The sequence below is a fragment of the Fundulus heteroclitus genome, unplaced genomic scaffold (genome assembly GCF_011125445.2).
Source record: "Fundulus heteroclitus isolate FHET01 unplaced genomic scaffold, MU-UCD_Fhet_4.1 scaffold_38, whole genome shotgun sequence".
Lineage (NCBI taxonomy): Eukaryota > Metazoa > Chordata > Actinopteri > Cyprinodontiformes > Fundulidae > Fundulus > Fundulus heteroclitus.
Window position 1 is genome coordinate 592611 of NW_023396792.1, and position 20735 is coordinate 613345.

The 20735-nt window shown below is 40.1% G+C and overlaps 1 protein-coding gene across 1 annotated transcript in view; it reads left to right on the forward strand.

The window, feature by feature from the left end:
• Positions 1-647: 647 nt before the first annotated feature.
• Positions 648-20735, forward strand: part of igdcc3 (immunoglobulin superfamily, DCC subclass, member 3) — a 69177-nt gene continuing 49089 nt past the window's right edge. Inside the window, exons 1-2 of the mRNA XM_036130777.1 lie at positions 648-1042; positions 8080-8385. Coding sequence (XP_035986670.1) covers positions 976-1042; positions 8080-8385 — 373 coding nt within the window. The 5' untranslated portion in view covers positions 648-975. The remainder of the gene's footprint in view (positions 1043-8079; positions 8386-20735) is intronic.

A 20735-nucleotide genomic window follows, 5' to 3' on the forward strand; every position in this document is an offset into this window, starting at 1 on the left:
CCCCCCCCCCCCCCCCCCCAGTTTATTTATCATGTCAGGTTCACATGCGCAGCTACACCATCGACTTCAAATAAAACATGCAAGCGACTGACACATTTTACTATTTCATGTAATGTCTGCACACTTAAGAAACAAGAGGCGGTAAATGAACAGACGTTACAAATAAATGTCATTTGCTTATTCTAACGACTGCTTTTTGTTATTTAAAGCGCGTGTTGTCTTTATTGGTGTTGGAAGCAAGCTGGTGAATGTAGCTCAGCCATGGCCATTGTCGCTTTAATGATTTAATGAACGTGTTTTTTTTGTGTGTATTTTTTTTTTTAAGATTCCTATTCAGCTCCGTTACGTTCACTATTATGCCTCTAGATCAGCAGTAATAGCTGCAGCCGCTTTATTCGCTGTGGGCTCTCGGAGATGAAGAAATCACGCTGTTTCTGCAGATTTTTCAAGCGTTGAGGGCGAAACATTCAGCAGTCGGCTCTTTTGTTCAGAGAGAGAGAGCGGATCCAGATTCAGTGTGTGTTTGTGTGTGTGTGTGTGTCAGAGAGAGAGAGAGAGAGAGAGAGAGAGAGAGAGAGAGAGAGAGAGAGAGAGAGAGAGAGAGAGAGAGAGAGAGAGAGAGAGAGAGAGAGAGAGAGAGAGAGAGAGAGAGAGATCAGCGTTTAGGATACAGCAGAGTGTGTGAGGAGGAAGCAGAGGCTGTGGGATGCTGACAGACTCTTCATAGATGCTTAAAATGGCGAGAGCGTCTTGGACCCCAATGAACCACTGAACCGCAGATTGGTTGGTCGGAACATGCCGTAGCTGAGGCTGGATGTTTGAATTGCATTTCATTTCAGTTTTTGTTTTTTTAAAACCCCGCTGCTTCCTCTCCCGGTTAAACGCTGCATTTTTTACTATTATTATTATTATTTAGTATTTTTTTTATTTTATTTTTTTTATTTTTACAAGTGCTGGAGTGTTTTCTGTGTTTAAATGGCATCCACACGGCGCCGATGTCTTGTTTCGTGCTTTTTGGGAATCCTTCTAAACGCTTTAATCGGTAAGCCGCACAAACCTTAAAAGTGGGAGTGTTTTTTGGTTTGATGTTTTTTGGTTTGATTGCTGCCAGCCTGCGCGAAGCGTAATGCACGCTGGAAACTGTAATGAACGTGCTCCGCACACATCGTAGCCCTGAACTTGGCTGCTGTCCGGTTTGCACACAGTCTGCACATTTCCACGCAAAGCTCAGATTTGAGGTCTTGGTTATCGTGTCCTGTAGCTGATTAATGCATTTTGCAAAACTTGTTATGAGCAATCCATATGAGCAAACACAAATTCAGAGGGGACTTTCTTTAACGCACCCAGCGCCTTGTCTTGAGGGGAATAACAAACCGGGTGTTTGCAGGAGTTTCAGACATGTGCTTTTGGATTGTCACATTTTATGCCTGAGCTACAGATTCTACAGAATCAAGGCAATGGGGCAACGTGTCTCTCCTTAAATTCAAAGTTGTGATTCCTGAGTATTTGCTTGAAATCAGGGAACTTTAAAAGTAGATGGATTTATTGACCGGTCAGTCATTGGAGCACACCGCCCCACGGCTGGGTGAAATGACAGTGGTTATTGCTCAGAGAATAGATTAAAAGACTGTGGTTATTGCCTGCTGGGGAGAATATTTGTACAGATTAAATGTCAAGGCTGCCTCTCTACTCCCTTTCAAATTTTCTCCTCCATCCCTTTGTTCGCTATGACAGTCACTTTCTCTCGCTATGTGGGGGCCCCTAATTCAAAAGGCTGGAGAGTGTATTGAGTATTTGCAAAGTATACCACACAGGGACCCACAAAGGGCCCCGCTGGAATCATAGAGGCTACTGGTTCATAACATGTTCGCTCGCTCGGAGGACTGGGAACAAAAACTGTCAGAAACACACACTCAGCCCGGTGATGGATGCAGCTCCAATCTGCTCAGCGCATTGAAGAAATGAAGCTCTTTCAAGAGCTCGTCTGCCTCAGAGAGTAGATTAGGCTGAGATAAAGGAGGTTTTATGGCATTTTAAGCAGTGTTGATAAGGGAGACAGAAGCACTGTCGTTTATATCTGCCTTCCATCTGCTAGGGATAAAAAGTTAGAACAAAAATGAAGGAAATTACTATAATGATGTCATGATGAGACGTTTCAGTCAGTAACTGCTCACTGAACGAAGGGTTTGAGGAAATACAGCCGTAATAAATCCTCATGATTCTCTCTGAACTTCATGCTTGTTGTAGATCCTTCCATCTTGTTTTCCTAAATGTACTTGGAGGATTTAGCTGTGATAGTATTGTTTAGTAAAACAATAATGATATCTGGAGTGATTGACACCTGTTTTCCCCACTCTTCATCCTTTTCTTACATCAGCATCAACTTTATTGTCCAAGATTTTGTGCATAAACAAGGAATCTGATTTTGTTCACAGCGTGCTCACAGCGTACAGACATTAAGGATAAATATATAAACTTCGGAGGAAAGAAAGTAAAAGATAAAGGGAACAGTATGCACATGATCTGTTTGTACAGCCAATTGTTTCCCAATGCTCTCATCGCTCTCCATCAGGTTTAGCTACTCTCATCTAAAGGTGTTCATAAAAAATGTTTTCCAAGTCTTAGTCTTCATAACCTCATAATTAGTATTCACACCATGTCTAAAGTCTTTCTCTTCTTGACTTTTACTTGACTAGAGTCCAAGTTATTAGGCGGGGAGGCTGAGAGCCCATCTAAATGACCAGATCTGTTATCTGCATGCGAGTCCTGAAGGCCTTACACCAGAAATTTGTCTACCAGTCCTGCTTCAGAGCAGGTTTTTTTTGTGATTCTAATACTGCGGACGCTGACGGAAAGTAGATTTGATGGTATTGATTCAATATATTGTGCCGCTCTAATCAAAATTATATTTTAGGAACACACTTTTAAATTAGTCGGTGAGAACAGTAATCAACCAATGTGCATTGATTTTCCTGTGAAATGGCTCACTTTGATTTTTAGAGTTGTATAAAAAAAAAAAGGAAAAGCAGAGTAACTAATCTCGCCTGTAATGAAAGCTGCAAAACTGATCCAATCACATTTGTCATCCCAACATCCATGTGTGCAATATCGCAGTCTAAGGACTGCTTGAAAGCAATATTTGGTAGGATATTACATTTCAAGTGGTGTGAATGCAAATTCAGCATGCCAGCACATAACTAGGAAATAAGTGAGTCTTTTTAGTAAAATGGGACATTTTATACAAATGAATGCAACTCAAAGTGACGCACAAAAAAGCAGATGCACGAAAAAGAATGTCAATTAGTCAAACCAAGCGATTTGTTAAACACCCAACGCTTTTACAGAAATTCCACAATATATGGTAAATAGTTGCGTGGAATTGCATGAAGCACTTAATGCACCCCCACCCCCTAAAATAGACTGCTCAATATGTTTTAAGCTTTAAAAAACTGTTTCATTAAGCAGATTTCCTACTCAAAATCAATATCAATTGGTATCACAGTCCCAGACTTTGGGTAGTTTGTATATCATACCTTAACAGCAGTAGAATAAATCATCACTTATTGAGCATGAAGGGAGGATTTATAGGTATAAAGCCTTCCTCGGTAAAGCAGTTATGTTTGGCATAACCATGGAAGCCAGAGCCCCATTCTGTCTGCCATGAAGCTGGACATAACAGGGGGCGAGGGGGCAGAGAAACTATGATGAATGTTTGAGATGTTGCTTTGTCCTTGACCATTAAAAGCTTAAAATGTTAAAACAAGTTTCCTTTAATCTATCCTAAATCTTACAGGAAACCAACGCAGCTAAAACCTAATGTTTTTATCATTTCTTCCTAGTTCAGGTAAACCGTCTAGAAGCAGAACTAATTATCTAAATAAGCTGAAATATTTCAATAGTTTATTTGAAGACCTATAAGTAGGGCATTAAAATGATTACAAACTGACTGTAGGCAAAAGCAATAAATTTTTTGCATCTATGATAAAAAAAAAAACAAAACAAAAAAAACTTTTGGTCTCGCCCATTGACAGCTGGAGATAGGCACCAGCACCACTCGCAACCACAATAGAGATAAGCATGTTGGAAAATAGATGGATGGATGGATTACCTTTGGTATTTTGGAGAAAATATGTTTTGGACACCTTTATCTGTTACTTTATATTCAAATCCAAATCTAAAGCAACCTCCAGACAGGTGAATTTCATGGAAACTGGAGTTGTCTGTGTTCTGTTTAATTTATCGCTGTTAGGATTCATTATTTCTGTTGTAGAACTGATTCCGCGCACAATCTAAATGGTTAGGAAATAAACGGTGAAGCGGCGTGGCCTACTTTCTCTTCAACTCATTAACTTTGTTCTTCCTCATCCCTATGTTGCGTTACAATACAAAACTACCTTCCGAGCAATCATCTCTGAAAATCTACTGTAACAATAAACCCAGAGTATATATAATAGGGTGCTTTTTTAAAAAAAAGCATGTTCATTAGGATGTGAAGAACACGAGTATTGATCAATTATTTATCCAGAAGGGGCCAATTGTGTGAATGTAAGTATCAATATAACATGCATGGTTCCCCTGCGGAAACAGGATAAACACAGCCCTGTAGCCAGAAATGATCGACTTCGTACAAAAGAAGTTGAGTTGTTATGTGGCTCATTCTATTAGGTTGTTTAAACCTGAGGGTTTTGTGTAGTTTGATTCATGAATTGGAACTAAAACAGCACCCTTGCTGAACTAGCTGAAAGAAATGCAGATTTTCTGTCCATATTGTTTAATACACATCAATTGTAAGTTGAAGAGGTGATATTTCTGCTATTTGAGTAGTAGTAATAACATTGCTTCTCACCTTTACTCTGTTTGCAATTAATAGATCAAAAGTCACAAAGTAAAGAAACTTGTTTGACGTTCTACAAAGAATGAGATGTTGCAGATGATGTGCACTAATCATACAAACTGTAATCCCTTTATGGGATTTGTTCTCATAAAGCTGAACCAACCAAAGAGCTAGAAAGAGAGTCTCAAGAAGTACATCAACCAGAAAACTGGTTGAAACCTGTCTACATTTAGACAGCTCTGTAGTTTTGGTGCCATTTAATAAAAAATGTACTGTTCTTTACTTAGTAACGCAAAAGACAAAGCTAGATATTTAGCATGAAGTCTAAAGAAAGATCCTTGCATGTCACATCGACCGCTGACAAATACATGGAGACTTTTCATCTTTTTCGAAAACCTTCAAATTTTAGAAGGATTCTGACATGAAACCTCGGTTTTGAGGTTACACAATCCTGTATATTTTACCTCTAAACTCTAAACTTAGTATCAATAGCTCAAGCTTTATTATTACATCCACCGTCAGGCGGTAGAATATCCTCACCCTGCATCCTGCTAGAAACCTGTGGATTATCTTGAGCTCTCAGTTTAGCTCCCTGGCTGCTAACCTCACATGCTTGTAAAAGTCTGTCCTCTTCTCTTCTGCTTCGTAGCTATAAATATATATTTCAGATCTCAAAACTTGTTTCTCAGTAGTAGTTGGTAAACAACCCCGTTAGCCAAACTGAGCAGACCCTTCTTTTGTGCTTTTCTGGCAATCTGGCATTCAAGTATTTTTTTTAAACAGCATTATAATACGTGCGCTGATTTGTTTGTCCTTGTCTTGCCATAGAAATCCACACTTATATAGCTTTAAAACCTGTGAACATGTGCCTTGGGCCGTTATTCTCTACAGCTGAGCACTAAATCTCCATCTGCTACCCCCCCCCCCCCCCCCAAACCATCCCTGGATGCGCATCATTCACAGATGACCGTAACCTTTTATTGTTTTCTTATCTCGTTGAATCTGCATCATAATTAGCTGTTGTGCTCAGTTGTATTTTCTCTGACATTTCTCCCAGTGCTGTTTGTGACCTTCAAGCCACCCAGAGCTCATATTTGCATTAGCCGGTCACTCGGGCAACATGCTTTATTCATCAGGAAAGACAGCGCTGTCACATTTTCCCCTGTTAATGGAGGATACTCGGATTTGAGTTGAAAACAAAATGATTAAAGCCATTTAACGTGCTTCTAATGAATGGCATGCTCACACTGTAACATTATTTCCCTCTTTGTTGCAGTAACATTGTCTGCTGGCAGTGTTACATTTTTTTAAATCAAAGAAACATCGATAGTTAAATATTTTTATTTCTCCAAAAGCCTTTTACATTAAGAACTGCCTTTGCTTGGATAAAATATTCAGTCTCATGTGTGCATGCTTGGTCGGTTGTAATCTGTCAGCTTTCTGTGCTTTCTGGACCTCTGAGGCCAGAATCAGGCCAGCTAAGGGTTAAATACTTCTCCAACACCACCCCCTTGTTGTTCACTGATGTCTCTGTGGTCTCATGGCCATCTTACTTACCGTGCTCTCTGAGGGGAAAAGGGAGGGCGGGAGGGAGGGGAGCACGTATGGAAAGGACACAGAGCAATCACGGTGGAAGATTTTTTCTTTAATGCAATCTTTCTTACATGAGCTCTTCATGGAGGGGCGTGTCAGTGAAAAGGTTGCCTGTTCCTGAGGGGAAGAAGTTTTTTTTTTTTTTTTTTGGAATGCCAGTAGATCTGGCTGGAAGTTTTCTGTTTTGACCCCTGTGCTTTGTACCCCCCCCCTTCTCCTCTGCCCTCCCGTAGCCCGTCCCACCAGATTCCAGGGCCTGGGGCAGAGACTGGTGGTGCTTAGTCCATCAGCAGCTGAAACATGATGCCAAGAGCGTGCTGCGCTGCTCTTTTACAGAACTAAGTCATGCCATGCTGTTTACATCCCCAAAAACACACAACACGATCTCTTCACATTATGACGGACTTGAAACCTCATTAGAATTCAATGTAACCCACTGGTACGTTTGAGCGAGAGTAAGATTGTGTGTTAGCAGTGACCAGTGATAAAGTTTCTGCCTTTAGGTGCTGGTGAAGATTCTCAGTCATCCAGGTCATGGTCATTCCAAGAAAAAGTAAAAAAACAAAGCAACTGGACTTGTTATCCGTAGTAGAATTGAGTTGAATTGAGAAAGCTTCCTGGAGAGGAAACGAAACGTCTTCTACCACGGATAACAAGTCCAGTTGCTTTGTTTTTTACTTTTTCTTGGAATTTCTGCCTTTAGTACAGTTCAAAGAAAGAGTTCGGAGATATGTTACAGTACAGGAAAACACTTGCTCTAGATGCACTCATCCTAAAGACCATGAATTCCCTGGTGAATGTAGCCTGAAGGTAACAGAGTCAAGGCTTTTTATTCTTCAGGTTCAAGGACCAGTGAGCAGCTACCAGAACATAAAGAGTATTCTAGTTTGTCTCAGTGGTCGAAATGACAATTATAATCTGTCACATCGGAGCTGCAGTAGCGTTTGACCTCAGGTATAATGGGTAGTCAGGAAATATTTAAAGGGAACATTTGCTTTTTAACACCTTCCTTTTCACATTGATATCATTCAGTTGTGGTCTATATTAAGTGGAAGTGCAATGCTTTGGTCTCAATTCCCTGTTATTGTTGCCCCATAGCCCCTCTTTCACCCCTGTTCTGAGGTGCATCTGAGAACAACTCATTTTGCTGCGGTCTCTTTAAATAAACCTCCTGAAATTCTATTTTGGCTTTTGGTTTTGGAAAGCCACCATTCATAATATTTCACATTTCACACGTTTCACATTTTGCTCATCAACAAGCTCCTGTTGACGTTACTTTGCTTTAATGTTCATGTTTAGTCATGCTATACAATAAGTTAAAATAACTGTGCATTGTCTGTGGGAATTATTGAATATGACTCTTTCTTTTGAAATGTAGTTAAACTCTGTGTCAGCTAGGCCTTTTTATTAAATATTAAAGCTAGTGGGTAGTATTGTAATTGAAAAGGAGTGCTTGAACACAATATTTTGTAGATATACCAAATAAAGGGTCACACATTCAGGCTTTGCATATCAATAATGTATTTGTGCAGAAGGATGGATTCTTAATTTCCCCTATAACCTACATCTTGTGTACAATTTTAGTGACCGAGTTAGCAAGGCTTTTTATGTAAATTCCTAACATCTGGGTTTGTGTGTACCTGTGTCTTCAGGTGTGGTGTGTGGAGCTGAGCTCTCCTTCAAGCTGGAGCCCAGAGACATCATTGCTGTTCAGGAGCAGCCGCTCATGCTCCACTGCCAGGTGGATGGCATCCCACCCATCAGCACTCAGTGGAGGCACAACGGCCTGCTCTTAACTCAGGACCGACATCACACCACCTTCATCAATGGATCGCTTATGATCGCCCACTTCCAAAAGACCAAGTCCGACGGCTCATCGGATGAAGGCGACTACGAGTGCATGGCTCAGAACTCTTTTGGCCGTGTGGTGAGCCGTAAAGCCCGCATTCAGGCAGCCAGTAAGTTCCTTAATTAATATATTAGGATATTTGTGTGTTTTACGTTGGCTTATTTGCTTCGTGTTGAGGTTTTTGTGGCAACAAGCTGAGTGCCTGTTGTAATTTTCTGTTTATTCTGATGCAGACCTTTTATTAAATTTGCATCATTTTTCTGTATCATGTGTGTGGGCCAGTATCGTGATTACAAATTGAGATCAAAGCTGATTTCTCAAAATGTATTCAGTTGTGATCTGCAAATTTGAAGATTGCAATTAAAACATTGCCTGAAGTACTGTCCCTTTTTAGAACACCAATTGGCTAGAGTCCAAGTTATTAATACTGCTGTGCATGTAAATGTGTTTAATATGTCAAGCTGTGTAACCATTTAAATGTTTTGAAATACGTCGTTAGGTTTAATGAACTTTCTGATGGTCGTCTTCAATGCCTCTCAGAAATTTAAGTCTCTGACTGCGGCATTGACAAGAACTCGTGCTGAGCCTCTCCTGGCTACATTGTAATAGTGCAATAAGCTTTGGGCAACTTAGCAACCCGTTCACTGGTACAGGCACAGAGATGCATTTTATCCAACCTGACAACCAAACTCTTTATTAGAAAATAATCAAGACTCTGATTAAGTTCCAAGCTTTTGTTGCCATGGTTCATCTTTTACTTCATTTCTATCAGATCATTGAAAGCCAATCTGACGCTCTGTCTGCCTAGTTTGTCTACCGTGCCACAGCATGAAGTTCTCATCCCGCTTGAAATCAAAGGCTTCAGAGAAGCACAATCCACAGCAGCTTAAAGCGATAATGCACTCTTCCATACTGTGCCGAGTTAATGCTGCATTCTCCAAAACACAGATGGATAAAGGCTCAAAGAAGCCTGTTGATTTCTAGCTTATGTGTAGACAGAATACTGCTGTGCCACTGTGGCCAATATAGCTTTTCAGCTCTGTGGGGTGTGGAGGTTAGCATGGATGCCACTGACAGAAAGGGAAAAGTCACTTTAGCACAATGGTTGTTTCTATCAAGCAACATGTCACTTACAAGGCATGAATCCTGACATCTTTTCAAAACAGAAAAATACATACATAGAAATAAGGCAACATAAATCAGTCAAAACGTTTGTAGAGAAAATATTCAGTATGCTTTGTGTGTCAGTAATTTACAGATAATGATTTTGTTTATTTAAAGAGAACCTATGATGCTTTAATTTAAACAAGCCAGGATAGGTATATGGGCACTGCAAACATGTTCATTGTTTTTTTGCACAAAATCAGACTTTGATGATGATATTTCACCTCCTAAGCTCAGCAGTTACTGAGCTCCTTTCAGAATGAACTGTTTTAGGGCTCTATCGCTTTTATTTAAATAAACTGTAGCTGGCCACGGCCCCCAACTCAATGTTTACACCCGCACGTGTTGTTTCCCGCAGCCATTCTACAGCGCATACAGCAGTAAAACCAGCTGATCAGTCTTGCTCCTCTTCTAACAATCTTCTAATGATGAAGTGGGCGAAGCTCCACCTGGGTTGCTAGGCAAGGGGTGTTGCCCACTTATTGTGACTTAATAATCGGGAGGTTTTTGATACGGCACATTTTCCAGATGCAAACAAAACATTTACTTATTGACAAATAATACTGGATGGTTTTTTATTAGTGCTTGGACTGTTTCTAGAAGCAGTGGAGTGCAAAAACATGCAAAAAGTGAACTTTGCATAATAGGTCCCCTTTAGAGTGTTAGCCACACTAGATAGCCCTTCTTAAGTTGCACACAAGAAAATCTCAAATTAATTTATCATATATTGCAACAGCATGTTCTCAAACCTAAATATTTAGAAAAATCTAAGCTTTAATTTGAGTGTATTGATTTAGTGGTGGTCAAATATCACCTCTCATCTCTAAAAATAACTATTTAGCCCAATTGTTGGTGCAACAGAAATTCCTTTAAATAAATGTAAATGTGCAATTTCTTTTGTTTTTGTTTATAGATCTGTTAAATCAGAATCAGAAATACTTTAATAATCCCAGGGGGAAATTATTTTTGTTACACGCTCCAGGTATACAGGTAAACAACATTTATATATATATATATATATATATATATATATATATATATATATATATATATATATATATATATATATATATATATATATATATATATATATATATATATATACATATATATACACAACGTTCAACACAACATTCAACACAAAGAACATAAATAAATACATAGATCTAAAATAAAGTGATAATGACGATGTGCAAAAACAGTGCAACAAATGAATAAATGTCACTTACAGAGGTGGGGTGTCTGAATCACTGAGGGAGGTGTTGTAGAGATTGATGACCACAGGCAGGAATGATAACTATAAACTTATAGTTTATAGTTTTAGTGGGGGGTAATAAAATCTCCAACGATATATTGAACTTCAGCTAAAAGTGGCACACTTGGGTCAACAACTATTCTCAAAAATTGGGATATGCCAGCTGATTTCTTGTGGGTAAAATGGCAGAAGAGAAACCTTTTCTTTCCTTCCATCACAACTACTGGGACACTTAACTAAAACCATGTGCTTTGGTTGGCTGTGTCTCAGGCCCTGTGCACATGTGATTTTTATATTGTTTTACTAAAGTTTAGTTGATTCTTCTGTCTGTTTGGTGCACCTTTTCTCTGAAAATGGCACAGTTTGAAAATGGAAAGTTACGTTTTGAAAACATCTTGGTCTCTTGGAAAAATGGAATTTGCCTGTATGGGCAGGAAGTGTTTGTAAGCATGTACATGTTGTGGAGTTTCAAAGCACATACTGCCTTTTAGTGGCGTGGCAGGGAAGTTACACCATTTTAACATCTAGTTTTGCATGCATGGGGATTGTACTTAGATTGTTGTCATATAGATTATGGAGGACCACAGATAGGTTAACAGAAATTGAACATCAATCTGGTTTTCAATGGCTTGTTTTCATGCTTTCAGGGCATGAGATTAATCGTCTCTGCAACAGATAGTCCAGATTGGTTTTATGATAAACAAATAATGAATACATGGAATAGCACCTCATTCCCAGTATGAAGTTTAATGGAAGATCTGTAATGTTGGCTTTGTTCCTTTCTTTTAAACCTTGGTCTGCCAGTAATGTGAAAAGGGTCACTTTTGGGTCCTTCAGGAGGACACTACTCCAAAAACCTTTTGCCGTATCAGCAGAGACATGTGAGATGCAAAATTCACCTTCTTCTTGGCTATCACATTTCGGAACCGAAATGCTTTACAAAACCTGTAAGGTAAACAGATGCGAAGAGATGGAAGACTAGAAAGATTGCACAAACCGGAAAGATCACTCTCTCTGGATGCTCCAATCTAATGAAATGTTTTAGGAGACAACCAAGAGCTGTTTTATAGGTATATTTACAGTAGTCTAGCCGATAGTAGCAGCACTAGTAATTTTGTTAAAAACTACCATTTTGAGATGTTGATTAAATGTAGTCAAATTAATGATTGGAATTTTCAAATGTTTCTTCAGTGTGAGATAAAACAAGGTTAATAAAGAATTTTGCTTACTTTTACCTGGGGTACCCAACTGTGTTGTCCATTGTATTTGGTAGTTTGTAGCCTTTTCAAGGCTACAAACATCAAAGTGGCTTTCAGGTGCTCTCAGTGTACATGTTGATTAAGACTATATGTGTATGTTCTTTTCTTTAAAATAAACATAGGCTAAATAGGCAATACCAGGTTATTTGTATGGTATATTTCAGTAAAAAACTATTCAAAGTGCTTTACATGGTAAAAATATAAGAATAAAACAAAAAAAGAGATGATAAAGTGCAGGTTTTCCAATGCAGTCACGCAGTGTGACATTAATGTGCTCTGCTAGTGATTGAATTTTATTTCAGGGGCTCTAAATGCTGTAATAATCAGACTTGATTTTTAAGGTCTTGTAATTTAATGTCAATTTGCTGCTCTGGTTTAATCTTTAAAGGTAATATTAAAGAAAAGAAAAAGTTTTCATAATTAAATGGTTCAGAGCTGTTAATTAAGAGCTCTATAGAGCAATTCTTTCTCAATGAAAAAAAATTAACATCTCAGGTTTATTACATTCATGGTTGATTTCCTCTGTTACAGTTTGCCGTTTCTACGCAGAAGAATTTTTTTTTTGTCTTCGACTCGTGTTGATTAGGATAAGTGGAGGATTTGTGGAAGTCACATTCTGACCCCTGACCTCTGATATTTCAGACTGTAAAACGCTCTCTTTAGGCCATGCATAGAATGACTAAATTGCTCTGTTATGTATCGATGAAGAGTTCAACCAAGAATCCATCAATTAGACTTTTCTTTTACTTAACCTCTGATTTTATATCCATCATTGCCCAATAATTTACTCTGTGTATCAGATTTATGATGCCCTAGAAGCCCCTTTTAGTTGTCATAGCTGGCTCTGGATTCTCTCTGGATAAGAATTACAAAGACCTTTACTGATAAACAGAGATAAAATCTTTGTTTCTGAGTTTTTCCAAATGACCTTTTTCCGTCGACTCTTTGCTTAAATAAATTCTATATTTTCTCATCACTCGGTTCTCACCTGCCCATCTCTCACTGTTATTTAAACATGTGCCTGTTCTGTTTTTCTGTGTGTCGAGTTGATGGTGCTCAGATTTATTGGGATGTTTGCAGGTCCTTATTATAGAGTATTCTATAAACTTCATGTTGAACATGAACTATACATTGTTCTTTGTTATTATTATTTTTTTAAATTGCAAAAAACGGAAATTTTTGACAAGTGTTTTTTTGCTCCAAGACAAGTGTTCTTTAATGCTGGTGGTCTTGTGTTTTGAGGGCTATTTACTGTGCTTTATATTCTCCCAGAACAAAGCTTTGACTTGTATCTCTGTGATGTGGTGCTTGCCGCTATTTACTAAAGCCTTTTTATAGCCCACCCAGTGGATAAAGCCTCCACCCGACCCTTCACACCATCACCCTCCTAAAATTTCACTTTTCATTTGCTTGACAACCGTTTGTGGAGATTCGCTGTTGGTGGCTGGTGTTGGACAGACTCCCTGCTGCCCATATAAATCAGCAGTCGGTCTCAGAAAACCTTTTTTCCCCCGCCTAAAGGTTATCTCTTTAATGGTGGTTTCTTCGCGCCGTGTCTCCCCCTCACTTCCTCTAGGACTTCCTCATTAGCTTAGGTTCAGGAAGCTCTTTATCGTTCATATGACTGATCAGTCCACTACAGTAGACCCTCCCGCTGCCAAACCCCCAACCCCCCTCCCCCCACAGCAAAAACTATGTCACTAGGCAATGCACTACCGGTAAGAAAAAGTAAAAAAAAATAAATAAAAAAAAAGCATTACGTAGCCAGATGTTTTATTTATTTTGGAGATTTTAGAGAACACTATTAATGAAATAAGTGACAAATGAGTTGGTTGGTATATGTTGGTTAAGTGCCCTTAAGATTTTATCTCTAAATGATGGTGTTTTCAGGCCTGATAGGAATCAAAGATGTCACATCTGACTTCTTAGAGCTCTGTGGATGGTTTATCATGTGCAGGCAGTGAAAGTGATTTGTGTGGCATTGATGTCAGATTACATGACAGGGCTTGTTTTGTGGTGAGCTCTATATCTCACTCTGACCGCTTTCGCAGCCCCAAAGATCACTGCAGCAACATCCCTGCCATCTTCTTGTAGCTATCTTCGTCTCCCCGCCTGCCAAAGTCCACCCTGAATCCAATATCCCCCCCCCCACATCCCTCCTTTTCCACCCCCTTTGCTCACAAAGAAGAAAATTGTCTCCCTTGTTATATTGATTAGCCAAATATAGTACTGACATTTGACAATGGATATTTGCTTGAACAAGATTTGCTTTTCCTCTTTATTCTTTTATGACTGTGATTGTGCATATTTAATTTAATTTCCCTTTGGGATTAATAAAGTATTTTTGAATTGAATTGAATGCAGCCATACCATTCTTTATTATCATTTATCTGGGCAGGAGTCTTCCTATTTTTGCTATAGAGATAAAAACACAGTCATCACTCCATTTTCCTCTCTCCTTCCTCTCATTGGTATTCCTGTCATGTAAACATCCCATGGAGCACCCCATCATGGAGCAGGTACGCAAGCTGATGTTGACTCACAATGGTCCGCCATGATGTTGACAGCGCTCCATCTGTCTGCCCATGACTCAGATGGATTCAAGAACAAAGGGTCTTTCTTTTTAAACCTTTTTTGTTGTTGTTCTGTACCGAGGAGGCAAGCTGAGAATGGCAGCTTTGACCTAGATAGTTTGATAGTTAGAGGAGTAAGGATACATTTATTTGTACCATGCTGGAAAGAAGTCACAGTGATGTTGTCACAACTGATTGCCAGTCTGCACAATTTTATATTTTGTACATTTTTCTGAAGATCCATGGTAGAAAAGTAATAGATGAAGGTGCTATTCACATCAGTCCACACCAAGCTAATGCATGAATGTCTGTTAACTATGACACGCAGAGTCTTGATCAAGCCGATTGTTTTTTGAAGCATTACTTTATTATATAATGGATCACAGGAATGCAATCGTAGGTAAAGGGAGACTTGGTGAAAATATGGCAGTGGTATGGTCATATGTTCACTTGTAGTATGTTTTTTATATCTATTTTTCATCCTTGATAGCCGGCATCAGTTCTACTTCTGCTACTTTGCAACTTGTTTAAATTGAAAATGCATCTATGAAGAACCAGACACTATATAACACCACTAGTTTCTACCACCAAGTGTTTATTCAGTTTCAAACCAGGTGAGCGACTGGCCAACTTATCAGGAGGTCTCCATGACTCTCGCCCACTGTACACTGGAGATAAGCACCAGACCCAAACCACCCGCAACCATGCGAGGACCGAGCAGGAAAAGAAACTGGTTGCTTGGATTCATGAGTGCCTGACTATGTTGTTAAATGGGAGGGAATTTTTAACAAGAAATAAATGCTGCATCAATTCATCACTGTAAGCTGTTTAATTGAAGAGATCACATTGAAATGAAAGACAAAGTGACTTTTATGCAGTGAGTCGAACCAAATCAGCTCAAAGATGAAGGAGCATGGGGCCAAAATTTTCCACTTATTTCTAATACTGATGTGTTTTTTTTTTTTTTGGTTGCTAGTTGAACTTATGTGAAACTGCTTGACTGCAGGGACCTATAAGATTATTTAGGGTGAAAAATGAACGGGGATTAGAAATATGAATCTGCTTTCCTCCCCATGTCCCAGTGAGGAAATGGCTGAGCAGAATGACAAAGCTTGCACTATACACATCTATGTATGATTGATGAATTGTTGGATTTAATTTCTATATCTCGTCCTTAAAAGAGACTTTTCCGTTCTGTACTGCTCTTTGTTCTGCATGCAAGTCTCCTTCATAAGAGGGAGTTTCTACTTTGTTGTCTTGTTCTCAAGTGATAGTGCGATGGAGTGTGGCCAGGACAGAACAGATTAGCCCTTTGTAGTAGTGCAGACTACGCTACGGTCTGTTTTAACGAAGGAATAGCTGAGCCGGATGACAAAGCTCTCAACATAATGTATGCATGTTCCAATCCTCACCTATGGCAGTGAGATCGATCTTGACTAAAAGAACACGGCCCCAGATTCCAGCTGTTGAAATGGACTCAGACTTAGAAATAAGGCAAGGAGTTTGTTCGCCAAAGTGGAGCTGAGAGTAAAGCCGCTGCTGCTCCTCGTCAAAAGAAGTCAGCTAAGGTGGTTTTGGCATGTGATCAGGATAGTACCTGTGGGTGCCTTTCTTCTGAGGCTTTTCAGGCTTATCCACTTACAAAATAGCATACAAGGGCAGACCTAGAACCCACTGAATATACTACCTAATTCCTTTGGTCTATGAATGTGTCTGACTACTCCATAATAAACTTTATACGGTTACCTTTGGAGGAGAAAGTCAGCGGCAATGGATGCATGGATAGGTGGACGTGTGAACAAGTGGATGGATCGAGGTAAAGATGGGCAAATCCAGCATTGTTGTGTACAGCTAGCTACCTTAGAGTTCCACGTTTTTGCTGCTATACCGTACCAATGCTGAACCATGTCCCATAATCTTAGTTACACACCAAAGAGTGATTTAGTTATTTAATTGCATCCCTGATAATAAGAGCTCATCTTTGGCCTGTGCTGAAAAGTTTAGAACAACTTGGAGCCTTCCACTTCCTGAAAAGATGAATTTGGTCCTCTGAGGGTTTTTTCATTGCCAGGAAGTGGAGTAAACTGCCGCTCTGAAAACCCTTCATGACAGTTCTTGATATTTTCATTGACGAATGCTCAAAGTTGTCTAACGCTCCTGTGGGAAAGGAGCCCTGTGAATCTCAATTATTCTCGAGGATGACACATCATTGACCTTGGAGCGGTGGAAAATCACCGGGGGATCCCAGACTGCAGTCTTATTGTCTTAGACTGCCGTGTGTCTTCATGTCGCAGAGTAGAGAAGGAGCCAATTCAAAACAGGAATTCAGAGAGATTTTCTAAGCAATTTACAATGTAAGTCACTTTGTTTAGCTAATTGCTAATCAAATATTAATGATAAACATTCATCACTAATTATGTCTCATTAAAGAAATGATAATCCTGCAGGGAAACCAAAAAAAGTGCACTAGCCTGTTTCAGTGATTTGCATGAATTCCACTCAGTTTATTTCCTAAGATTTATCAGAAAGTGCAACAAAAATAATCACACTGGTTGCTCATTTCCATAAAGCACGCTAACAAAACTTCATCAACGCAGAGAAGAAAAGTATTTTAATACTCTGTTACCTGCGTAACAACGTGATGGTTGACCTGCAGTGTGGAGCCGAATGGGTACCCTTAAGCGCTAAAAATATCTCCTCATGTAAATAGTATCAAGTGGTGAATAAAGCTGTCGAGGAGGCAGATGGAAACAGATGGGTGATCTAAACATTTAACTAAAAAAAAAAAAAAAAAAAAAAGACATCAATGCACTTATTTATCGAGGCATGTGTTAATTGCTGAGTGTTTTTCATGTAATATGTGTATTACCTGGACTGCAAATGACAAATTCTATCTATCTATCTATCTATCTATCTATCTATCTATCTATCTATCTATCTATCTATCTATCTATCTATCTATCTATCTATCTATCTATATATATATATATATATATATATATATATATATATATATATATATATATATACAGCCAGATAGATAGATAGATATTTTTTAAGCAAATGTCTTGTTTTTTGTTGCATTGACTTGTTGTATCATAGCAAGGCAAACTAGACCAAACCATATCTTGAGCTGTTTAAAAAAAACAATGCCGGCCCTCTGCTAATTTGGCATTCAGTTTTTTTGCTCTTGTCTGACTCCTTCCGCTGCTTGTGTGGAATCTGTTGTTAAGGTCTCTGTTGGTCTCCAGACCACCCTAGCAATCCTCAAACAAACAAATGAATAGGGGGCCAAAAATTCCTTCTTCCTCCTTTTAGGGCTTAAGGGAGGAATTCCAGAGTAATAGAGGTGAGAGGTGAAAGGAGACGGAGCAGAGTCCGGACCAAAGGTTAGCTGAGGCAGACTAGAGTCTGAATGTGGTATTTCACTTTGCCCTGCCATCATTAATATTGCATAGTCAGGTTTGAACCAACAGGCTCTGCTAATATGAAGTTTTGGCTGAAGTAAAACAAACCAAAATCAGTTTCATTAGTAGGCGTTTCTACAAAGAAAAACAAGCATTAGTTGTGGTCTTTTGTCCTCGCAGTGTATGTTGGTGTTCCTGTGACTGCAGTCTTGACTGGGCTGGCTCTTACTTCTGCCCCATCACCGCGCTTCACTACACTTAACAGAGCCTTTATGGCCAGACTGTGCAGTTAAAACACTTTACAGGGTTTGCGGCATCCACCAATAAAAGCCCCAAAACTCCCTCTTCCTGTCCTCTTGTTGATGTAAAGTTCGTTTTGCATGTGTGAAAACGTGAACTAAGGGCAGAGAGGTGAAGCCATTGGTGGATGTTTTCCCCTAACACAATCACATGCACCCAAACACGCACACTGCAGGTTCTCCCGGTACGGTTTTCCACATTGTCGAAACGGGGATCAGGAAATCTTTCTGCCAATGAGCAGAAGAGACCGAGACAAAAAGCCATGCAGTGATGGGCAGGCAGCAGCTTTGGTCCCCTGCCATCTCTCCCCCACTCAGCTGCATGCGTGTTTGTGTGTTTTGGGGGTACCTCTCGCCTCTGAGCGGTTCTCATTGTGCAGCTTCGGGTGGTGAAGTGGCTGGGAACAGGCAGGGGCTGCATGTTCCGCCTGTGGTTGTTCCGCTTTGTGGCAGTAGCCTCAGGGTTTGTTGTCCTGGCTGACTCAGCTAGCAGCGGCTGAGGCCCCTTTTGTCACTGCTGACTCTGGGTGGGTGTGTTGCACCCCGGCTCCCACATGCCCAAGGCCCACTCCCCCACCCCTGTTTCACCAATGACTTGAAATGCATAGGTCAGAGGTCCCACCATCATCACCACCACCACCACCCCCCGTGCGCTGGAAGGGTGGGTTGATCTGGGAAACTTTGACCTTTTTGTGTGCACTAGTGCAGAATAGCCCGCTTCTTTTACATCTAACATTATGCTACCCCTCCTCCAAAGCTGCACCTCCTCCTCTATCCCCAGTGGAGACCCACTCCCCCTGTCTGTGGGCCCCAGGGCAGTGGCAGTGACCTTGGCTTTGGCTGTGAAACAAAGTGGCCCAAACCCGCTGCTGCATCACAGCTCCAGTCCCTACATCTCTTTAAACAAGCAACACCGGTATGCATTGAAAGCTACGAGAGCGACATAAGCACGCTGTAACTCTGAAGGTGCGCGCACTTGCTTGAGGATTAGCTGTTCCTCCACAAAGCCAAGCTATTTTACCTTTCCAGTCACGCTTTATGAGTGCCAGAAATGTAAGGCAATAATTCTTCTTCTTTTCCACAATTAGAGTGATTATGTTCTGCAGGAAAGCAGCGCCGTGACCCACGATGACAGGGATTAGTGACTGCACACGTCATCTCTTTAGTCCCGCAACATAAAACTTACCATCTTTGCACAAGCAACAACATCTAAAACTCTACAGTTTTCATTAGCACTTTTTGTTTTTAGCATTTTTATCAAAGTGTTTGTGGTAGATAATAATTTTGTTTCCCTATGTGTAAATGGTTAGTGACCTCAGGAACATAAACCCCCTGAAATCCAAAGTCTATACACTTTATTTTTTCCTCTATAGTTGTCACAAAAACCCTGAAGTGTTTGGGGTCAAAAGCCTGTCAGGCTGCTGCATGTGTGGAGCCGGTCACTGGGGATAAAATAAATTCCACAGGAACCAATTAGAGGAGGCTACTGCTGCATGGCACAGGATGAAAGATATTGGGGATGGCCAGTTTCTCCCTGACAACCTGTATGCTCTCTGTAACTCTGCTACTCAAAGGCAGGAAGGAGAAAAAAAAATATGGAGCCCAAGAGGCCTGAATTTCAATCTACTTTGTTGTATTTCCTGTTTTAAAATGTATATGCTAGAGAAAGAGTATGCTTTACCAAAATCACATGAGAAACCATTGGGAATGTTGTTTGGGCAAAATAGGTCAGTTTGAACCTTATTGAATCATAATGTAAAATCTTTTCACTGTAACTTGGTGTAAATGTTATTTTGCAAAATGTTAACATGTGGAATAATGGCGAAAAGGTGTAGGCAGCTCTGTTTCACACAAGCGCATGTCAAACAGGTTAATCAAAAGCAGCGCTACATCAAATCAGTGTATGCAGCATTGCAGTGCCTTGCATGTAGAGTCTTCATGCCAGCAATATATTTGGCCTGTTAGATGAGCTTTCACATTAAATTCTTTAGCGACTGTGATGGTAACGCTCAAAAAGAGTGATGGGATATTGTGAGACAGAATCAGAAAGGAGAGGAAGAATTTGGTTTATCTCAACACTCAGCAATAATATCTAAATTACATGGTTTTCTGAGAACACAGCCAGTACAGACCAATTTGAAAATAGCAAACAGAGCTATAAACTACATCAGCAACGATCAGGAATGAAATAAACTGCACAGAAAGATAGGATGTAAGATAACAAGGGAGCATATGTTGCCGTCTCAAGTGATTTCTAGGTCTCTCCAGCACTTGAGCATGGACCTTGAGCCACGGCGGAGCATTCCATTTCAATGCTGCGTCATGACCTCCTCACCCCGACAGCTTTGCTTTCAGGGTCACCGTTCGACAAGAAGAGGGATGCAAAGAGTGCATGTACTCTCTTAGCTCCAAGGAGTCTGCCTCTGCCGTGAGAAAATGCCAGAATGTTGCTCTCCAGACCCCGGAGTTGTAATTCATCTCCGTGCCCGTGTGTGCATCATC